At 46.1% G+C, this 20,736-nt stretch overlaps 2 protein-coding genes across 2 annotated transcripts; both read left to right on the plus strand.

The window, feature by feature from the left end:
* The first annotated feature begins 11,206 nt into the window (after positions 1 to 11,206).
* Positions 11,207 to 13,934, plus strand: LOC142894202 (5,6-dihydroxyindole-2-carboxylic acid oxidase-like). The gene is made up of 7 exons (XM_076035454.1): positions 11,207 to 11,561; positions 11,962 to 12,284; positions 12,672 to 12,876; positions 12,974 to 13,141; positions 13,265 to 13,444; positions 13,525 to 13,671; positions 13,750 to 13,934. The coding sequence occupies exons 1-7, from the start codon at positions 11,207 to 11,209 to the stop codon at positions 13,932 to 13,934; spliced, it is 1,563 nt and encodes a 520-aa protein (XP_075891569.1).
* A 1,498-nt stretch (positions 13,935 to 15,432) lies between these two features.
* Positions 15,433 to 19,286, plus strand: lurap1l (leucine rich adaptor protein 1 like). The gene is made up of 2 exons (XM_076035456.1): positions 15,433 to 15,787; positions 17,893 to 19,286. Exons 1-2 carry the CDS (start codon positions 15,554 to 15,556, stop codon positions 18,280 to 18,282), a joined length of 624 nt encoding a protein of 207 aa, XP_075891571.1. The 5' UTR covers positions 15,433 to 15,553; the 3' UTR covers positions 18,283 to 19,286.
* Positions 19,287 to 20,736: the final 1,450 nt, after the last annotated feature.

Consider the following 20,736-nt stretch of genomic DNA (forward strand, 5'->3'; position numbering starts at 1 on the left):
CAATACCTTGAAGTCAAGCCATAAAACATATAAATGCCCAATTATGGTTGCTTCAAAGAGAGATCTGATAAAAAATTGATAATAAGGCATTGCATAATGCACAGTGGTTGGTTATGTAAGTGGCCCAGATAAAGTAGAGACTCAGAGCTCTGACTCAAATGGCAGAGGATTTGTCTGTTGTTGTTGTTGTTTTTTCTATTATTGTTATTATAACCAACATCTAAATGTTGTGTTGGGAAACTAATAAACACGTTTATTTATGTATTTATGTTTTTTTTTTGTCTCTAGAAGGGATGCGTGGGTTGAGGTGAAGGCTGTGTACAGAACTCCGAGGAGAAGCGGTGTCGAGATGCATTTAGTCTGCTGCCCTCCCAGAAGATCTTCTCTTTCCTTCCAGCTTCACTTCAGCTTGAAGGCTGTCTGCTGTCTGAATGGTTGAGTAATTTACAGTATCCCCCTCAGAGGCAGGAAAGACAGAGAGAGTCCCGAGGCTACCCCGCCACTCCTATCTGCCTCTCACCGGCTCCTCCCTCCACCTTTTCCCAAATGAGGGGCCGTCAACAGCAGTTCTGACATTGTTTAGAGTAGATGATTTATTCACTTATGTCTTATGCTTGATTTAAAAAAAAAGAAAGAAAGAAAGAAATTTTACCCCCTCACTCAAAGGATGTAGGGAGTCAGAAACGGGCAATGGCATGGTAAAAATTTCAGTGTGCAAGCAAGAGAACATAGCACTACCGAGAAAAACTTGAAGCAGGAGTAAAAGAAGGGAAGCTAAATTGTCTCGTATCCTTGGGCGCTGTGCTCAGGCGAGACCTTGAGTTCACTCCAGGTCCCAGTTTCACATTGGTGCCCTCGAAAAATAATTGCATTACTCCAAAGCAGAAAGCCTTTGGAACTTTCCAAGAGTCGGGGCTCAATAAATATTGAGAAATTGATAATACGGTAAGGACAGACGGGGTTGGCTTTTTGGATTTGATGCTAGGTCACTCCTCCTGCTGGCCACTCGGAGTCCAGCGCACCTCCGGCCCCCATCTTCACAGCCAAAGCCGAACTCTGGAGATGCTTTCCAGCTAGTTGTTCCCAATCAAAGAAATGAGATCTGACAGTGAGGAAAAGTGTGCGTGACCTAAGGCGACAGCGCACACTTTTCACAGCAGCAGAAAGCAGCTGCTGAGTGGAAAAAAAACAAACCTCCAAGTAACTCTGAATTCAGACTTTTCCAACAACAGTCATAAGTCCAAAACATCTAATTGAGTTTAGTACTGTTTTTCCCCCCCGTCTTTTTCAGAGTAAAGAAAAAAATATGCAAGTACAGAAGTGACAGTCATGTCAAGCGTGACACTTCTTCTCCTTCTTCTTCTGCCTTTTTATCTTCATCATTCAAATACCTCTCGGAGGTGCATCCTGCTTTGACTTCATCATCATTGTCATTCTTTCCCAAAGGTGCCTTAGTTTAACTCAAAAAGTTATTATTTTCCCTTTGACAAAGTTTTATGGAGAAGATAGAGAATACTACACTGGATAATTACATCCAATTCACTAAAGAGGAGATGAGGAAACGTCAACTCCCCTTCTTAGACTGTGGTGTAAGTCTAGGAAGAGGAAGGAAAAAACCCACGCACACCGACCATTACCTGATGTTTGATTCTCACCATCCTCTGGAGCACACTACAACACTGGGCAGTGACCGTGCCCACCAACCCGGAGGTGAAAGACAAACAACAGCAATAGATAAAGCAAGCATTAAAACAGTGCCACTATCCTGAGTGTGCTTTCACCAAAACACACAAGAACCAGCAGAACGATCCAAAACCAGGAAACACCAGAACTCCAAAGCCCAGAAGAAGTAATGTTGTTGTTCCATATGTGGCCGGACTGTCTGAGAAGTTCCGAAGGGTTTTTTTGCAAGCACAACATCCCTGTGTACTTCAAACCAAAAAACACCTTGAGACAGCGTTTGGTTCAGCCTAAGGATCAGATTCCCAAACATCAAAAGATCGACCTGGTGTATGCAGTGAAATGCACAGAGGAGTGCCAAGAGGCCCTGCGATGAACTGGTGACTTGTCCAGGGTGTCCCCTGCCTTCGCCCTAAGACAGCTGGGATAGGCTCCAGCAGACCCCCGTGACCCTGAGCTCGGGACTAAGCGGGTCTGGAAAATGAATGAATGAATGAATGAGTGCCAAGAGCTCTAGAGACTTAACAGCCGCTCAACAAACGCATGTCGCAACACAGGAGGGAGAATTCATCAGGACTGCAGTCTACACCCTCATTCAAAAAGAAAAACACAGTTTTAAAGATGTCTACATCGTGGACAGAGAGCATGGATGGTTTGAAAGGGGAGTCAAGGAGGCCGTCTATGTGAACGTAGAGCAACTTTCTTGAAATAGAGGGGGGGACTGAGACATCACCTGTCCTCATCTTACAATGCTGTTTTGAAGACATTACCCCGACGCTTAACAGACCAACCTATTTGCTCCACCTCATAGGCAGGGGGAGGAGCATCTGCTACCAGTACCATGTTTTCACGTTTATGCTTAATTGGTTTAGCCCACTCTGCTGGATTGTGAAATAGGCCCCTCCCTTCATTGTCCCTCATCGCTCCACAGCTGCACCTGACCACTCATTTGTGTCACATTGCAGGAAATCTCCAGAAGTTCCAGTGAGTTTCCAAACACAATTAGGCTCTCTGGGTTGCAACACCTCGCTGAGTCGCTGCTGGATCCCTCCATGACACCCCACCGCCCCGTCTTCCCCTTCCTGCTGCTCCTCCAGGCCCCCACCGCAAAATCCAATGATTCCAATTACGGCGAAATACGTACAAGAGACGGGCAACGTTCACTGGGTCCCATGAAAATTTCATTTTAATTAATCCTAGTCAGGAATTGGCAGCCCGGGCATCGCAACACTCATCACGGCTCCCTGAAGTAGATCCAATTTTCTGTCTCAATACGCATTAAATTAGCAAGAACATTTCCACCTTTGTCACCCCACCTCGCATAACAAATGAAATACATTTGGCTACATGACACAACGGAGTGCTAATAAATGACTCGCCGTGCTGGCGGGCATTGCAGGTGGAGTGCATGGTTTTCCCGCGCATGACGCACGGAGGGACACGCGTCACTGAAAGTGTCCCCTGAAATTAGAACCAGTTAGCTTGATAGCACACGTATCACGTAGCACCCCAAATGACAATGGTTTTCGCCCTCGTCAGCCCCCCCGCCCAACAATATGCTTTGTAGTCTCCAAAGTCTATGCATGTCTTCACCTCGTGACTCATTAGAAGTCTGAGTTGACTGGTATAAATCACCCCCTGAGAGCACAGCGGATGTCGCGTTCCCATGTTTTCACCAAGATATCATTAAGACTCGGAAGAGTTCTTTTTTTTTCCCTCCTTCTTCCTCTTTTGTGTTCTTTTCAGACGGTTGCGGCATTATTAAGGTTTCCCACCAAAACAGAGGACGTGTCGCAGCTGCAAATCAGTGCTCGGATATATTTAGAAGTTCCACCGAATTAAAGTTCTCTCCAAAAGAAAAAAAAAAAAACACTGCACATACCTGAGAGAGGAAGCCGACACTCTGTGGGAGCCCGTAAACATGTTGTCGGCTCATCCAGGGTGAGTTTGTTACTTGTTTGTTGCAAAAACTTTCATCACGCCACCGCACTCCCTGCTGACGCGACGCATTAAGACTGTTTTTTGTGGGGGGTTTTGTCAGGATGCACAGCCCTACGCCATGACTATATTAAGCTATAAAGGAAGTGGGGAGCTCATTTTGGGTGAGTTGCATTGTTGGCGCTCGCCTCGCCCTGACAGGCGGGCAACGCACTTCCATCATCTCCTGTCACATCAGTGCCTGACTCTCATCCGCCCACAGAAGAGCGCTCGGAATATTTTCCATACTCTGAATAGCTCTCTCATATGCGGCACCTCCTGCACATTGGAAGACGTGATCTTCTTTTTTTGTTTTTGACCAAAGTTGGAAAACGTAAATTCTCACCATCTTGCCGTCTGTCCGTAAGAGCGGAATCCAGATCTGGGAATTTCACAGCACCGCCTTCAAGGCTTTTGGTCTCGCCGTCTCTTTCTTCCAATCCCTTTGTTCCATGTGTCTGGGCCTGAGGAAGCCAACGAGAGAGCATGTACAGGACGGCTAATGAGGGTATGAGTCGGGCCTGAACCCAGGAGCAGAGATGATGGTGTGTATCCCACTGAATACAATATTCAGGAAAAAATAACCACGTACAATTGCTATTTTTGCTCTTTGTTTGTCAGCTATAAGAGTCCACGAGGTGTCCGTGCTGGCCTTATTTAAAACATGGACCTTGGCCTCTAGCTTCATCTGGAATAGCTGAGAGACTTTAGTCTTTCTTCTTTATAGCATAAGTCGGGTTGTTCTCATCTCAGACACATTGGGCTTTAATTAGCGACTAGACAACTTTTTGCTTCTGTGCTTCAACTTATCATTTTGAAGTCAATGTACATTGCACATCGTCATGGCAGAGGAGAAATGACACCCTGCGAGCTAAGCCTTAGCCTGCCTTTCATTATGTTCTTTGCGCTGCCACCGGCACCTTCCCCTTTTTTCTTTCTTTTTTGTGCAGAAATGAAAGTCGGAACTGAAATAATTAGACGCATCGTTCTCCTCGCTTGCTGTCCCCAGGTAACAGGGAAACAAATGTGGAATGTCTTTCCTGCAGAAGAGAAGGCGAAGAGCTGGAAACGGTGAACTAAGGAAGAACAAAACAAAAAGGGCCACATTGTGCGTGCATGTCTGTGTCCGCTGCTCCTCTGGCCACATCTCCAACTTCTACACTTGGCTGTTGGCCAATTTGTGAACACCCAGAGCCCACAGTTTGTCTGAGGGTCGACCAAGTTCCAATCGAGTCCAATTGATTCTGACTGGCATTTGTTTTCCCTGCGTACAGAAGGATTCACTCGGGCAAATTGGAAAACAGCAATTGTCCTTTGGTGCGGACCAGCACAACTCAGAGGCGATTACGTGGAACAGATCTTTATCAGCCCCTGAAATTATTTTTAGGCTTAATTTGGAGTTGGGGAGTGAAATTGGAGGTGGAGTTTCAGCCAATCATGTGTTTTTGCTTTCACTTGCCCTGACAAGACGTTGTTGACTTGTGGCCGAGACGTGTTCAGCCAATGAGTGCACTGGATGTTTTCACACGGCTCCGGCATTTTGTTTTTGTTTTGCTGTGACCTATATATTCAAGAGAAGGCCAAGCGCAACATGTCTGCACAACTTCAGCTGCGGCCCTAAATTTGACCAGCAGGGTCTTAACGGGGTCATGTTTCCTGGTCTTGACACCGGCACAATTGCTTTGTTCAAATCTGCCCAAAACAAGTTGTTGCAGTCGGAAACAAGAGGGAAACAGGAGCTGGGTTCAACCAACCCTGACGGCTCTGTCGTCCACAACAAGCTACAAGAACAGCTTCGGCTCTTTCCGACACAGATTATTTCTGCAATTTAATGGTGTTCTGCTCGTTCAACTGTAAAGGCCAGTGATTTTTTTGTTTAAGGATCTTTCATAACCATGCAGCGATAAATCACGTGTCATGCAAACTTGCCATCGCTGTATTTTCCATACTCTAATACAAAATTGCACAAATTCCAGCCACGTGGCTAGATGTTTTTTGCAGGGTATTTTCTATACATGTCTGCTCAGTCCTGAATTGACTCAATGTTGGAGATTCACATAGACTCTTTGCCCACACATTCTGGTTGAAACGTGTGTGTCTCTCCAGTACTGATGAACCGGATTCATCAGACCACCACTCCCCCATCGTCCTCATCATCCTCCTCTGCTTCTGCAGCACTTTAATTGGCTGAGGCTGGGGCAACCTTCCACCCCAGACGTGTTTCCTGCCGGATCCCGGAGCAAGATCAGTGTTTCGCACTAATTACCGCTTGCCGTCTGAGATGATCTGTAACAGCTCTCAGTGAATTACCCTTCCTTCGGCTGTTTGCATGACCTGCCAGTATCCCCTGTCTTTTTCTGACATCAGTGGAGGATATTTGGGGGGCGGGGGAAGTGGTCTGATGGACAAATTACGCCCTTCACAGAAAAATCTTCCGTAAGACTAATGAGCGCAAAACAGCAATCAAGTGGTAGCAGCGGTGTGGACAGTCCATCTCTGTGTTATATTGCTAACGCCCCGTCTCAGCACCTTTGCTGTTAAAACGATTGCTATGTAAATCACCTGAAGTGCTTTGGTATTGGAAAAGCAGCAGAATTAAGGTGCCGCCACATCCGCTAAGTAGACAGTATCCCGATATTCACAGAGGGCCTCCATTTGGAGGAGTTATCCCCACTATTCATCACTGTGTCAGTCCACTCCAAACAGGGGAAACATTCCCACAAATTTCCTGCTGGCACAAATGAAGTTCTCAAATGCTTTTTTTTTTTTTTTTTTTTTTTTCCTCCCTCTGTTTCTGCACAAGCTAATGCAATTTCCTCCAGGTATTTTATTTTTTTTAAGATCCTCTGTTTAATTTCAGTGTGCCCTGCTGACTGAAAGTGAACCTTGTGGTTTAGATAAGGGCAGTTTTCAATCCTGAGAAATAGACTGAGGCTACTCGCATCGTAATATGTGTTGATTTGGGATTTGAATAATCGTTTGTTTGTTTGTTTTTAATGCAGTGGATAAACCAACTATCGCGTCTCTGGTGACACCACTTGGATTCTTGCCCAAGTGCGAATCTTTTGCACGACACGTCACTGCCCCCTGCTGTTTGCTAATTATATTACTGCTACATATTTCTAACGATTCCTAGTTACCTAATCCTGGAAGTGTTTGTTTTCGCAGTTCTCAACCAAGTGTGCGGTGGAATTTCAACTCATATTTAATCCTGAACACAGGCTCAACCAGGTACATCAGGAATGTCCCACTAACCCTGTTGCACACAGAAGAAAAAAGAAAAAGCATTTTCATCAACACAATCAAGTAAAGTTTGTTTTTGTTTTTTTCATCTACTGATAAACACAAATAAGTTCACTTAAAAAAAATTCAATAAGGCTATGGGGATACAGAATGTAGTAGAAAAATAAACCAGCACTCTAGCTCTTACTCTGGTACTCACAACCACCCCAAGGATCACGAGAGCTGCTGCATTCCACCAGCAGACAGACTTGCTAAGCAAAGCTCCACTCATTCTCCAACTCCACCAGCAGGAAAAAAGATTGATTTTAAATACACTGTGTTGTCAGCAGGATGTTTTTCTAAAACAACAATTCCATGAAGATAATTTAAAACAAGATGATCAAATTGAATCTGCATTGCATCAATATGGTTTACTGCAACCCTCTGTATGCAATGCAGTTACGAAAGATCCATGCAGGATGATTTGTCTCCACCTCTGTGAAGAGGGATTTAACTGTCATTTAAATATATGTCATTGTTCCCTGTCTGATGTTGCACATCAAGAGACACAGTTGGACATTCATGGTCAGTGTGGGACTTTACCGATTTCAGCTTGAAAGAAATCAATGTCATGATTTTGGCTGACCATTTCCCCTTGTCCTTCATATGTAGGGCCACCATGAGCAGCTATCGCTATGTTGAAAGACACTTTTTTTCAGGTTTAACATTTAGCACAAACTTTATTGGTTTGCAGAAAATAATACAGGTAAAAATTTTGACAAGCTTATATATATATATATATATATATATATATTTTTTTTAACATATACCAACTGGGTTTTGACAACCGTAGATGAATTTCCATTTCTGTGGACATCACATCAAAACTTTAATATTTTCCAGACATTTCATAAACTTCTTTTCTATTTGCTTCGCATTTTCTTAGAAATATTTTTGAGCGGCTGATGTTTTTAACCAAATGCTTCTTTACCAAAGTTGACATTTAAAAAGAAATCTATGAATCTGTAAATCCTTCAAAGAGAAACACTAGCTTTAGCTGTGTTGACAGCAAAAGCCCGTTTAATTCAAGCTTTCAAGAAGGCGAGACTGAGGAGCCGGCAGGCGGTCATATGAACGAGTCGTACAGCTCCCTGGCTCCTAATGACTCCCACTGTGCCCATTTTTTCCCCTCTAACCGAAGGCTATATTAACACTGGGCTTCAGTCACATCTTCTCACATGATCCCCCATAATGCCCAAGGTTGTGTTTTCACACACATGCACAGAGGCAAGTGCACGCGGAGGCACAGCCGGGGAAGTGGCGGGGGAAGAAAGGGATGATGGCTAAGCGCCGGTCACGGGACAAACTCAGTGTGTACTCCTGTAGCAGCAATGTTGAGCTGCAGAGCAAGCGGTGGACTTACAGTGTAAGTACAAGTTACAGCAACTCAGCAATGCCAAAGTTTGCCAACGTAGGTTTGTGAGAGCTCCATCCTGCACTCAGAGGTCACCCCGACAACTCCAGAGGGCGTCGTTCAGGTCAACGGCTCTGTGAATGATTGACTACACCGCCGTCTGCGATGATAATGATGTATTAAAGTGAAATTATTTGAGGCCAGTGTGAGACCCCAAGGTTGAGATCGTCCATCATCACATCCATCACAGCATCTATCCCCCACTTTTGACATAAATGAAGGCAAAGTCGACCAGACGGAGAGTCCAGACGGATGATGTTTCGATGGTTGCGGCAACCTTGACGTGCTAATGCTAGTCATCCCCCAAGGGGAACACGGGACCCGCACATGCATAAGGAATGTGGATGTATTTTTCGCAGTACTTCATGAGAATGAGATTAGAGCCACGGCTTTGTATAATCCTCGCCGGCCTGCCCAGAGTATGAGACGAAACGTTCAGGCAAAAGAGACATGTGACTGAGCGAAGAATTTTTGTCCTTTAGCTGCAGAGATAACACACTGTGCAGGGAGGGAAGCAACGACTCCCATGCAGGAAAAGGCTTTATTGTCCCGCATGTCGCACTCACTTTGAATACTGACAGCCTTGGTTTCGTGACGTCCTCCCACGGCGCACGTCGTGGCACTTTTGATCAAAAGCTAAATGTCTTGCATTTAAACAGCGTAAAACACATCCTACATTGAAGTTAAATGACTCACCCCAAAATCTGCTGTCATCGCTCATCACTGTGAAGCTTGCAGCCTTTTTCTTTGTCAGGGAAGAGAACAACAACAACTTTGTATTCATTTATTTACCATGAATACTGGTTTGAAAGAGCAATTTTCTATCACCATAGTTCCACACCAAAGATCGTGAGCACAGTGCAGAGGGAGTCCCCACCAAAAACAAGAGTTAAAATGGCACAAAAAGCCACCTCACCTGTCTTTCTGCAGTAGCAATTGCTGGTGCCACCGGCCACCATCAGTGACATGCTTGCACTAATCAAATTATTTCCCTTTTTTCCTTTTTTATTGTGCAGAACTGTGATGAGGCACACACAGATGTTTGAGGTAAATCAATTGAATGCATCAAAGACTACCTGAAGAGCTTAAGAGGAGCTTTAGACCTGGCAATCAAGCGTGCTGTAGAAGATGTGGGGAAAAAAATCCAATAACAACGATCGCAGACAGTAAAACTTGCAATTCTCCTCGTGATGACGGTGAGTCATTGGCAGGAGCCCACCATAAAACCTTGTTTCCACCCTTTGTTTTCCCAACTGAATCCACCCATCATCTGTCGCTGCTAGTCCTGCACTCTGGACCGTGGGCTGCTGGAGTCTGTCCCTGCTGTCTTGGGTGAAGTTTGAGTTGCATACTTTAACGCACACTGAGACCTACAAACATTTTCGGGAAGTTAGTTAACCTCACGTGCATGCCTTCTGACTGTGTAGGAAACTGGAGCAGCAGGAAAGGTCCCGCGACACGAGGAGAAAACGTAAACGCCAAATTAAAAGGCCCTGAACGTGATAATCAAAACCACAATGTTATTGCTGCTGCACCAGCAGCCGCCCTGCATGACAACAGAAGACAATGCAATGCTCCACTCATGCTTTAGGTATCACAGGTGTGTCAGTATGACAGAATACTGAAATACTGAAGTGTGTTGTCCCCATACATTTGAAATGTACTCAATGCTACCACTGTGTTGAAGTTATAGCTGCTGTATGAATGATTGTGGAGAAACGGCTTTTTGTTTTATTTTGACTCTTTTACAAGCAAAATGACAAATAAGATTGATTTGATTTATATGTGATTGTGATATATGTGATTTATATTTTGATTGTTAATTCAAAAAAAAATAAATCCTGTGAAGGGTTTACTGTCTGACATGAAGATGGTGAGCAGTTATCTTTTCCTCACATGTCTCACATGCTCACGGTACGAGTGGAAGGGGGGGGGGAGTCAAGTGACCAGAAATATAATTTCTTACGGAAGCACAATAACCTTTTTCATAGAAAGTTGCAGGAATTGTAATCTTGTTTCTTTTCGAGTTAGTTAGTAGTTTACAAACAGTCGTAAAACCTTTGTGTTTAGGTTTCACCACACAAGAAGCTATTTGTGTTCAAGATTGCATTTAATTGCATTGAATTGTACAGAATACACGGACATCAACTGTGATGAATAGTTAAAAAGGATGTATATGTAAAATTAACAAAAATATTTTTTGTTTGTATACTTAATTCATTCATTTTTCCTTCTTTCATTCATTCATTCATTGTTACATTCACTGATAATGTAATCATCTCCAGCAATGACAGAGCTGGAGTACCACATTACAGAGTAAGGAAAAGACAGGAAGAAAAATATAATGTAACAATTTTCCGAACATTATTATTCATATGAAATCCAATTTCACAAATGGAACGCTGAGTATCACACCTGCTCGCTCACAGTTTGTTTCATTCAGAAACTGGAGTGATTCCTAAATATTGGGCCTTCAGTCGCAGTGCCTCCACGGAGACCACGGAACAAAGCAGCGTCACACCAGAACCCCGCTGGTTGTAAGGAATTGTGATGTTATGTGATGGCATCACGCGGGAGTCGAGGGGAAAGAAATCCGGGTAGTCATGCGCTAATTTGGTATTTAAGGCACACGGATCAGTGGTTCGGTGCAGGGGCCTGGACCCACGGGAGGGGGAGCGTGCACACTAGTCAGGAGGAGAAGGTGGTGCCAACGTGATTTAAGAAAAAAAGGGAAATCCTAACATCTCGGACAAAGCCTTTGCAAAATTCCAGGGCTTCATATTCGATCGGGGATCCTAACTCCGGCCGCAACCAGCACCGTCTCTCAAGTTTCCCCGCCGCCTCCTGGAGATAATGATCCTGCGGTGCTTATTGCTGCTGGCGGCCGCCGCGCTCGTGAGCGCTCAGTTCCCCCGGGTTTGCGTGACCTCGGAGGGGCTGCGGAGCGGACAGTGCTGCCCGTCGCCCGCAGGACTCGTCAACGACCCGTGTGGCTCCAGCACGGGGCGCGGACAGTGCGTCAACATCGCGGTGGACTCGCGCCCGCACGGCCCCCAGTACCCGCACGACGGCCGCGACGATCGGGAGCGGTGGCCCATCCGCTACTTCAACCGCACCTGCCAGTGTAACGGCAACTTCAGCGGGTTCGACTGCGGCCGCTGCAGACACGGATGGACCGGGGACAATTGCGACCAGCGAGTGAACGTCGGTAAGTCGTATTATTAGTGGTATTAGACTTTTTTTTTTTTTTTTTTCCCCCAGTTTAGATCGTTGCTATGAGTGGGGAAAGGAATAAAAGTTTGACGAGTTTGAAGAGATGATGCTTGCACGAGCATCCTCCACGCCTTCTTTTATCAGGTTTTATATTTTGTTTTAATTGTGTGTTGTTGTTTTTTACAATTTACAATTTTCTTTACACTAGTATATACACTTTTAAATACAACATATACAATTATTATTATGACATGTTTAATAACAATAGCCCCTCCCAACCACCCATTGGTGCCCCAAGTCAGTGGTATTAATTTGCAGAGTTTTTTTCCCTCTTCAAGCCAAACTTTTTCACGCATGCCTGAGCAGTTTAATCCCCTCTCATCTTGCCCCGCCAGTGAGGAGAAACGTGATGCTGCTCAGCCCAGACGAGAGGCGCGCCTTCGTGAGCGCATTGGATCAGGCCAAGCGCACCGTGCACCCGGACCTGGTGATCGCCACGCGGCGCTACGCGGAGATCTTCGGGCCCGATGGCAACACCATGCAGTTTGAGAACATCACCATATACAACTACTTTGTGTGGTCGCACTACTACTCAGTCAGCAAGACGTTCCTGGGCGCGGGCCAGGCCAGTTTTGGGGGCGTGGACTTCTCGCACGAGGGGCCGGGCTTTGTCACCTGGCACAGGTACCACCTGCTGCAGCTGGAGAGGGACATGCAGGTAAGATGGTGATCACTGGGTGATACTATGACTCTTGGCTGGCTCCACACCTCTCAACTGCTGTCTTCCACAACAAATCACAATGAAACACGTCACCAATAAACACAGCCGTCATGTCTTTCAGCCTGTTTGTTTTATGTGGTGCGTTTCTCCACTGCGCATGGCGTGAAAATCACAACCTCAGATGCTACGACGCGCTTTAATGCAGCATGCAAAACAATGTTTCAAGGGTATAAGTGAGGAAGATTTGATCCGATGCACGGTTTGTCGGAGATCGTGTTAGAAGTCATGTGTCTGGATCGTTTGAACACTTGGCCCTTTGAGGGGAGGTCCTTAGTTTACTTTTTTTTTCTGTTCTTGTTCCTGTGCAACCAACCCCTTTACCAGGACATGCTGCAGGATCCCACCTTCGCTCTGCCCTACTGGAACTTTGCCATCGGTGGAAGCACATGTGACATCTGCATGGATGACCTAATGGGTGCCAGGAGCAGCTTCGACATCAACTCCCTGAGCCCCAATTCTATTTTCGCAGAGTGGAGGGTGCTCTGTGAGAGCGTGGAAGACTACGACACTCTTGGAACCATCTGCAACAGTAAAACTATAGATTATTAGCCTGCAATAGTCTGGTTTTTGTTTTGTCAGCGTGAAAACATTACATATTGCTGACTCTTCTTCCTGTCTGTGCCCAGGCACTGAGACGTCTCCGATCAGAAGGAACCCAGCAGGGAATGTGAACCGACCGATGGTCCAGCGTCTCCCAGAGCCTCAGGATGTGGCAGACTGCCTACAGGTGAACGCTTTCGACACACCGCCCTTCTACTCCACCTCCTCAGAGAGCTTCAGAAATACAATTGAAGGTGATTTTCTTTCTTTCTTTCTTTCTTTCTTTTAAAGAAAAATCCTTTTTTTCTTTGTCGCTGCCTGCATTTCTCTTCCAACAGCTTCTTCTCTCCTCATGCATTTTTATTTTGTTGACGCAGGCTACAGCGCTCCCCAGGGGAACTATGACCCCGTGGTGAGAAGCCTCCACAACCTTGCACACCTGTTCTTGAACGGCACAGGGGGCCAGACTCACCTTTCGCCCAATGACCCCATCTTTGTCCTGCTGCACACTTACACCGACGCTATTTTCGACGAATGGCTGAGGAGACATAGTCCAGGTGACGTGGGGTTGAAAAGTTGTCTTTTCAAACTATTCACTATTGTTCAGATTTCTGGCTAACTTTGTGTTTCTCGACAGAGGCTGTCGTGTACCCTGAAGAAAACGCCCCTATCGGACACAATAGAGCCTTTAACATGGTTCCATTTTGGCCGCCCGTCACAAACGCTGAAATGTTTGTGACTGCACCGGACAATCTCGGCTACTCCTACGAGGCCGAATGGCCAGGTAGTTCTTCACACGTCTCTCTTTTGCTCATGATAAAAAAAAGCGTATGACTGACGAGGCCCTTCTGTTTATCTCCAGGTCAAGCGTTCACCCTGACTGAAATCATCACCATGGCGATTGTGGCCGCCCTTGTGCTGGTCGCGGCGATTTTCGCTGCCACTACCTGTGCCGTGCGCGCCAAGTCCCGCCAGAGTGAGGGCCACCCTCTGCTGGTGGATCAGTACCAGCGCTATGGCGATGACAAGAGCCAGTCTGTTGTTTGAGCCAGCCGTAGCTGTGGGAACATTATACAAACACACACACACACACACACACACACACACACACACACACACACACACACACACACACACACACACACACACATAATCTCCTCTCATCTCTTTGTTTGGAGCAGATATCTGGTGTTCTTCAATGTTGCAAGGTGGCTTGAATTTGTTTCCCTGCCTTCCCAGTTGACTTTGTGTTGTTATTGTTATTGTTGTTTTCTTTCTTTCTTTCTTTCTTTCTTTCTTTCTTTCAAGTCTGAGCATCAGCGGTTTACACACAATTGCAAACACCACAAAGCAAGGCAACGGTGACGGCGCTTGATCAATATCAAGTGGCAGTACAAAGGTAGGGCCACGGGGTGGTGCTGTTGTCTGATGACCTAAAATATGATCCCTTTACGACGAGGTGGAAGGAATGTAGATTTTATGAAAAGATTCGGAGGATTGGAGACTGTTTCGAGCATGGTTAAAGTCAAAGCAAATGTTTGGTAAGAGCCAAGCAGGCTGGATAATTAACTTGTGCTATTATATAAACATATAACAGGTGTAAATTATCCAATGACGTCTCCGTGTTACTTCTATGACTGACTAGATGAGTTTCAACTGCATTATGAAGAGCTGAAGTGTAATGTAAAGAGTGGGTGTTTGCCAGTACACCAAAATGCTGATCGGGGAGGCCATAGTTAACGATGGGAACGTCTCGCGGGGAGGAAATGCGCATATCGTTTTTTGTTGTTTTTTTTGTTTTGTTTTTTAAATCGTGCATGAATAGAAATGTATATTAACTAGACTTGAAGTTTATTGAGAAAAAATATATGAAAGGGGTAGGGGTCTTTGGTCCCATTTCAGTGTGAGATCCCACATAGTGCAGCTGTGTCTTTTCCAAGAAATGTCTAATTTCTCACAAATTGCTTTTCTATTAACGTGTGCGAAACTGTCTTGAGCTCCTTTAACCGTTATACTGTTTTCTTTTGTTGTTGTTGTTGTTGTTGTTGTTGTTGTTGTTGTTGTTCTTTTGCCCGCCGTGTTTGTCATCCTTGTAATTTAAATGGTTGAATTTAATAGCACGTAGCAGGAGTTTCTTTGGCATGAATACAGAAACATCAACGGCCCACTGACTTCCGTGTAAATACCATGTTGTAACACATTGGAAATAAACGCATTTTAAAAACATATGCTCAAGAAAATTTCCGATGACAAAAGACACACACACACACACACACACACACACACACACACACACACACACAGGACGGTGGTGTTACTGAGGATGTTTCGAGCTCTCACCTGTTCAAACAGAGTCAGACACAGCGTTCGTGAACCCTGTAGGTTTTTGTCCTCACCTGTGCTAAGACGAGGCGCCCTCCAGTGGGCGTGTCCGCTGGAAACGTGGTCTCCATGGTGTCTCCCCACTGGTCGGCCGCTGCAGTGGGCGGTCTCTTGGCTTAAACGGAGCGTTCCTCTCAGCGTGCCGCTCCGGCCACTGGGTGGGTCTGAGCTCAGCCAACTCCTCCTGAACGGCGGTCCCGTCCGTCGGAACTTTGCTTGGTTTTTAATGCTCCGGGCTCGCGTGTCTCGACAAACGGAAGCTAACACACCTTTCAGACTTCACCATGGACGAGGACAGGGCGGACACCGGCTCCCTGCCCGACCTGAAGGACATAGAGAGTAAAGTTGGCCGAAAGGTCCCGGACAGCCTCATCCGGTCACTCGCCGGTGGGAAGCGTCCCGACGAGCACGACAAAGCCGCGCACCTGACGAGCTGCAAGCGTCAGAACAGTAGTCAAAGTCATTCGACGGACCTGAGGAGGCTCGAGAGCAAAATGCTTTTCCTCAAACAAGAAATGGTAAGCACGAACCCTCAGCACAATTTATCACCTCGTTTCAACGCAGTGTTTTAGCGGCACTGTTTGAATAAGCGCGATAGATTTCGTTTTGCCCCCCCGGTGTTTCTGAGCTATGGCCACATGTTGAAGCATGCGGGACATTCCTGCGCTGTATGTGGAGAGGAAAAAAAAATCCACATCAAGAGGCCCTTGTTAATGCAAAGTCAGCCGATTGTTCGGCTCATCGTTGCATCTCAGAGCGCCATCCAACTGTCGATGGCCGCCGGTCCGTTCGCACCTCCAGCCGGCTGAGACCTCCGTGACCTCCTCCTTGTTATTCAAATCAGGCCGAGAGGAACCCTGTTGATCACATCCCTGCATGTGAACCTCCAAAGTGACAACACGTCGCTCTCGCTCTCTCCATTGAACGATGTCCCGGTCTTAAAAAGACTCGGTGGGAGTTGTAAAGGAAGAAAAATAATCTAAGGTCACTGAAGGTATTAGGAGCCGGGAACAGATGGCCTCGCTCACCGGCCTTGTGCAGGCTGCATCGTCGTCAGCAGTCCGAGGTGATGGCTTTAATGGGTGCTGGTGGGGGGTATACAGTTTGCTTTATTGTGGTGCAAATGCCCTACTGCTCCTCTGTGTGAATGACTGAAGGAGGAAAACAAGCTGATGTCTCCTTCAGTCATTCATTCACTTTGATTGCCTTGGTTTTTGCAGCTCCCCGAACAGTTCAGCTCCTAATCCTATCAGAGTGCTCTGTTTTGGTTTGCACAAGTGTGCCGCGCGGGCCCAGACACACACACGTACACGCTTTACACACTCTGGCTTCCTTGAATATCTTTAGAAGCTGAAATAGATTGTCGGAAAAGCAACTCTAAATCGTTCCTTTTCTCCCCCAGAAGATTAGCTGCTGTACTAGCTGCTGTAAACTCATTTATTTCCCGCATCGATCTGCTGGTGCCACCTTCTAACGACGGGTGTGAAATAAGAAGCAGAGCTTCTGGAGGTGCCCCCCCAAACAGAGGTTGACGTGTGGAGCCAGCTGTCTGGAAACACTGTTGTGCAGCCTCGTGTGCCTTCATCTGCACGGCTGCGTTTTGTTTGAACGGGAAAGGGCCGCAGCAGCTGTCCGCTTATATATTTTCATTCCGGGTGCTAAGTCACCCGGCAGACATCGGGCTCTCCCTCGGTATCGCTCAAGAGGGGGGGTCGTCCACTCGGGGGCCCTCCTGTCAATGCAACAGATTGTGGTGGCCCAGAGTTCCATCAATGGTCACACTGTGAGTCGTAACGTTCATGATCTCGGAAGCAACGTGAGTAGGCGGCGCAAGTCCCCCCCCTTTCTATTTTCTGGCGGCGCATAGTTTGGTCACACGGCGCAGGCCGCTAGTCTAAACAAGGTGGCACACAGTGTTCTGGTCTCCATGGGGAAACGACAGCAGTGGTGGCTCTCGGCACAAAAGTTCATTCCAAGGCCGGTCTGGAAGATTGTTCAGCAGACGTCGGCTCTGAGGGGTTTTAGATGATTGTACGTGCAGAAATGAAGACTTTTTGATCCATCTCGTTTATTTATTTTGTGGGTTTTTATGTCGCATGAGCTCACTGAGACTGATCTCAAAGCTGGAAATAACTACTTAGTGGATTTACTATGTTTCCGTATAAACGTGAGCGAAGTTTTGAGCAAAGTTTTGAAGATTTTCTTTGCAAACATGCTAACCTCATTGTGAATTTGGACAAACTGTTTCAATTGATGCCGCCTACAGAAAGTTTCTGCTGTGACATTTTTCGTAATGTGCGTTCCGTCACTTTCATTGAAACTGCCCTGTGTTTCAGTCATCGACATGCATCTTAACTCCTTTTGTTTGTTTGTTTTTGTTGAGAAATCAACCTACCAAACCATATATAGATTGTGTTGAACCTTGACGTTATCAAAGTTTTGTTTGCCGAGCAAACGCCAGCGGCCCAGTGACAATGCGAGCCGGTCATCACGCTGAGCCAATCCTCTCACTTCGCGATTGCCTTTGGTCGTCATCCCTTGTTGGATCCACGTTCACACAGAAGCTCAGTCGACGCCTCTTTTTGAACACGATCGTCACCGTCCCTCCCTTTCCCCCCTGCAGGCGCACCTGCGAGCTATCGACGTGAAGCTGATGCAGCAGCTCATGTCCATCAACGAGGGCATCGAGTCCATCCGCTGGATGATGGAGGACAAGGGCGGCACGGCGAGCCAAGACGGCAGCCTGGCGGGCAGCTTGTACAGCCTGTCGGACAGCCAGGAGGGCGCCTCGCTGCGAGGGAGCTTCACCAGCCTGAACGACGTGAACGGCGACGGCCTGGACAGCCTGTCCGTGGGCAGCTACCTGGACACGCTGGAGGAGAACCTTTCCGTCGCCCCCTCACCCACCGATTTGGACAGCTTTGTGGAGAAAACCGTAATAGACAGCGAGGCGTTCAGCAAGTCGCCGCTGAAGGTCAGAGTGGAGTCGGATGAGTATTACTGCTTCGGATAGTGAGAGGCCGCGGTTTTGAAACCTTCACGCCGACAGATAAGATTTTTTTTTTTTTTTTTTTTCTGTGAATGCCGTACATTTTTTTTCATCATAGCAACGACCGAGGTGTTGGCCCAACTTAACAAGTGACTCGTTCTTTTCTACCCTGAAACCAGCTTCCTCATCCTGGGGATCAAAGAGAGAGACTTCTCGAAACTCCACTAAATGGAAAAAAACAAACATCCTAACAGTCTTTGTTTACTGAATCAAAATGTTGCCTCATCTTTTTTAAAAATATGTATTTATTATTAAGCCTTGCCAATGGAGCTGAGGTCATGTCTGTGAAGAACGAGAGGATAGAAGAAATCTCTTCTTTCTCAGAGATTCCCCTTTGTCCGAGGTCGACCACTGTAAGCCGCGAGGAGGTTTTTTAGGATTTAGCAACAATTATGAAAATTGGACATTTCATGCTGAACGGCTCGAGGGCCTCAACAACTTCAAGTGGCAATGAGGTTGAAGTGTAACAGCAAGTGCAATTTTCCTCTATGCCAAAGTCTGAGCGCCACCTGCCCTCCCGCCACCATGTTAACCCCAAGCTATTTAATTATTTCTCCGCACAGTGCCGTTGTAGATGTTCTTTTAACACACACAAGACGAGCAGCAGGTTGGAACCGCAGATGTTTGACTGAAAACCAAAGCTTTTTCACGTCTGATGGCTAATTAGGGGCCACCAGATCGCATTAACACCAGATGGAGTCTTTGATGGTGGTAGACTTGGAGTCTGTGAAACACATTTTTCTTTTTGTCCGTGGTCACGTTTGAACTGTCTGCAACAAAAGAAATGGATATACAATAATATGCTGTTTTACCTTTGGATTCTTAATGTGTTTTCTTTTTTGACAGTTCTGTTTTTGTTTTGTTTTTTAACCAAAATCTCTTTGTTGAGAGAGAAGAAAAAATACTTTTTACTGATTTTGAAATTTGCTGTGGAAATGAACTAATATATTGTTTTTCCTCCTCTTGCACATTCGGTGTTTGAGTCTTTCTTTTCCTCTCAAATGCAAATTGTGAAAATTAAAGAAAAAAAGTGACAGTATTGCAGTATTGCAGAACCCGTTGAAGAATCACAATGGGCCAGAAAGCATGAACTCACTTTGTTTCTTTTTCCCTCCTTAAAAACAGGAAGAACATTCTTAATTCGTCATTTTCCCAGTTGTGGCTCGAGAACATTCCACAGCTATTAAATGTGGAATGTTTATGGGCAATTATATTCACTTCATTTGAGCACATTGATTGTTATCATAATAGAGGAATTCCAAAAAGTCGGTGCAGTGTGATGGACTAAAAATACAGCATGTAAAGAGTGAGACGGAGCTAAAAAAAAACGAAACAAAAAAAAAACGTGTCTCACGATTATTATGCCGTGGGTTTCAAAATCAGTCTTTGAAAAGTTGCATGGATCTCTTCCGGACAAAATATCCTCATCTTCACGACGTCAAAAGCCCAAGGCTGCACGACTGGCCATGGAAGCGGCGCTGTCAGTACGGCGTTAGTTCCAGACACATGTAATCACTTTATCCAACCACATTAATCCTGGTTGCAACTTTGTCTCACTGCGAGTGCAAAGCAGATTTAATTGGGGTTTCATGCTGTCTCTCCTTATCTCTGCCTCCCAGAGGCTTTGGCAGGCTTAAAGCCCCTTGTCTGGGCTGCCGACCAGAGTGAGAGAGGCCCAAACTCTGTGTCAGCAATTTAATTAGACGCACAAAGAGAGGGCGCTCTGGACGTCCACCTGCATCTTGGCGCGTGTGTAGCCGTGGGCCGTACGCATACCTTGGAGGAAAACGCAAAGTTTGCAGCCAGTGGCCTCGAAGTAATCAGACAGACAGGACAGGTTCAGCAAGTTAACGTCATAATGACTGGGAATTCCTCAGACCGTCATGGTACACTACACACGGACAGAAGGAGCCTTTATATGAGGCCATATAGTCGTTTGTTTGCCACATTCAAGGGGAGAGCAGCTTGACAAAGCCACTGTTCAGAGGGGACAAGTGCCGTCTTCAGCCAAATCATCTGCTTTTACTTTTGAAAAACAGGGCCACGCTTCAGCTGCCATCTTAAACTAATAAAGCCGTGCAGCCAGGACACTGTCTTCAGTAGGTAATAATTACTGTATCAGGAGAAAAAAAAAATCACTTTTTTCAAGATTTAACTCCCCCCCCCCCCCCAAGGAATGACGTGGAACATCTGCCGAAAGCTGAAAGGGGTTTCAGAAAAACGTGCAGTCTGCTGGCACTGGGATCAGAGTGCAAACTGATTATTTATTCATTCTCCCGCAGCGTTCGGTTGCTTCACCCGAATGCAAATAATTACAACTGTGCAGAGGAGTGGAGAACAGTCGCCTCCAGTACGAGGGATCCATTAGCAAATTAGGCAGCAGGGTTGGGTGGATGCCACGGCATGAAGGGAAACCAA

Source organism: Nelusetta ayraudi, unplaced genomic scaffold (genome assembly GCF_046127955.1).
Source record: "Nelusetta ayraudi isolate G7.1 ecotype Tasmania unplaced genomic scaffold, CSIRO-AGI_Nayr_v1 ptg000042l, whole genome shotgun sequence".
NCBI classification, from domain to species: domain Eukaryota; kingdom Metazoa; phylum Chordata; class Actinopteri; order Tetraodontiformes; family Monacanthidae; genus Nelusetta; species Nelusetta ayraudi.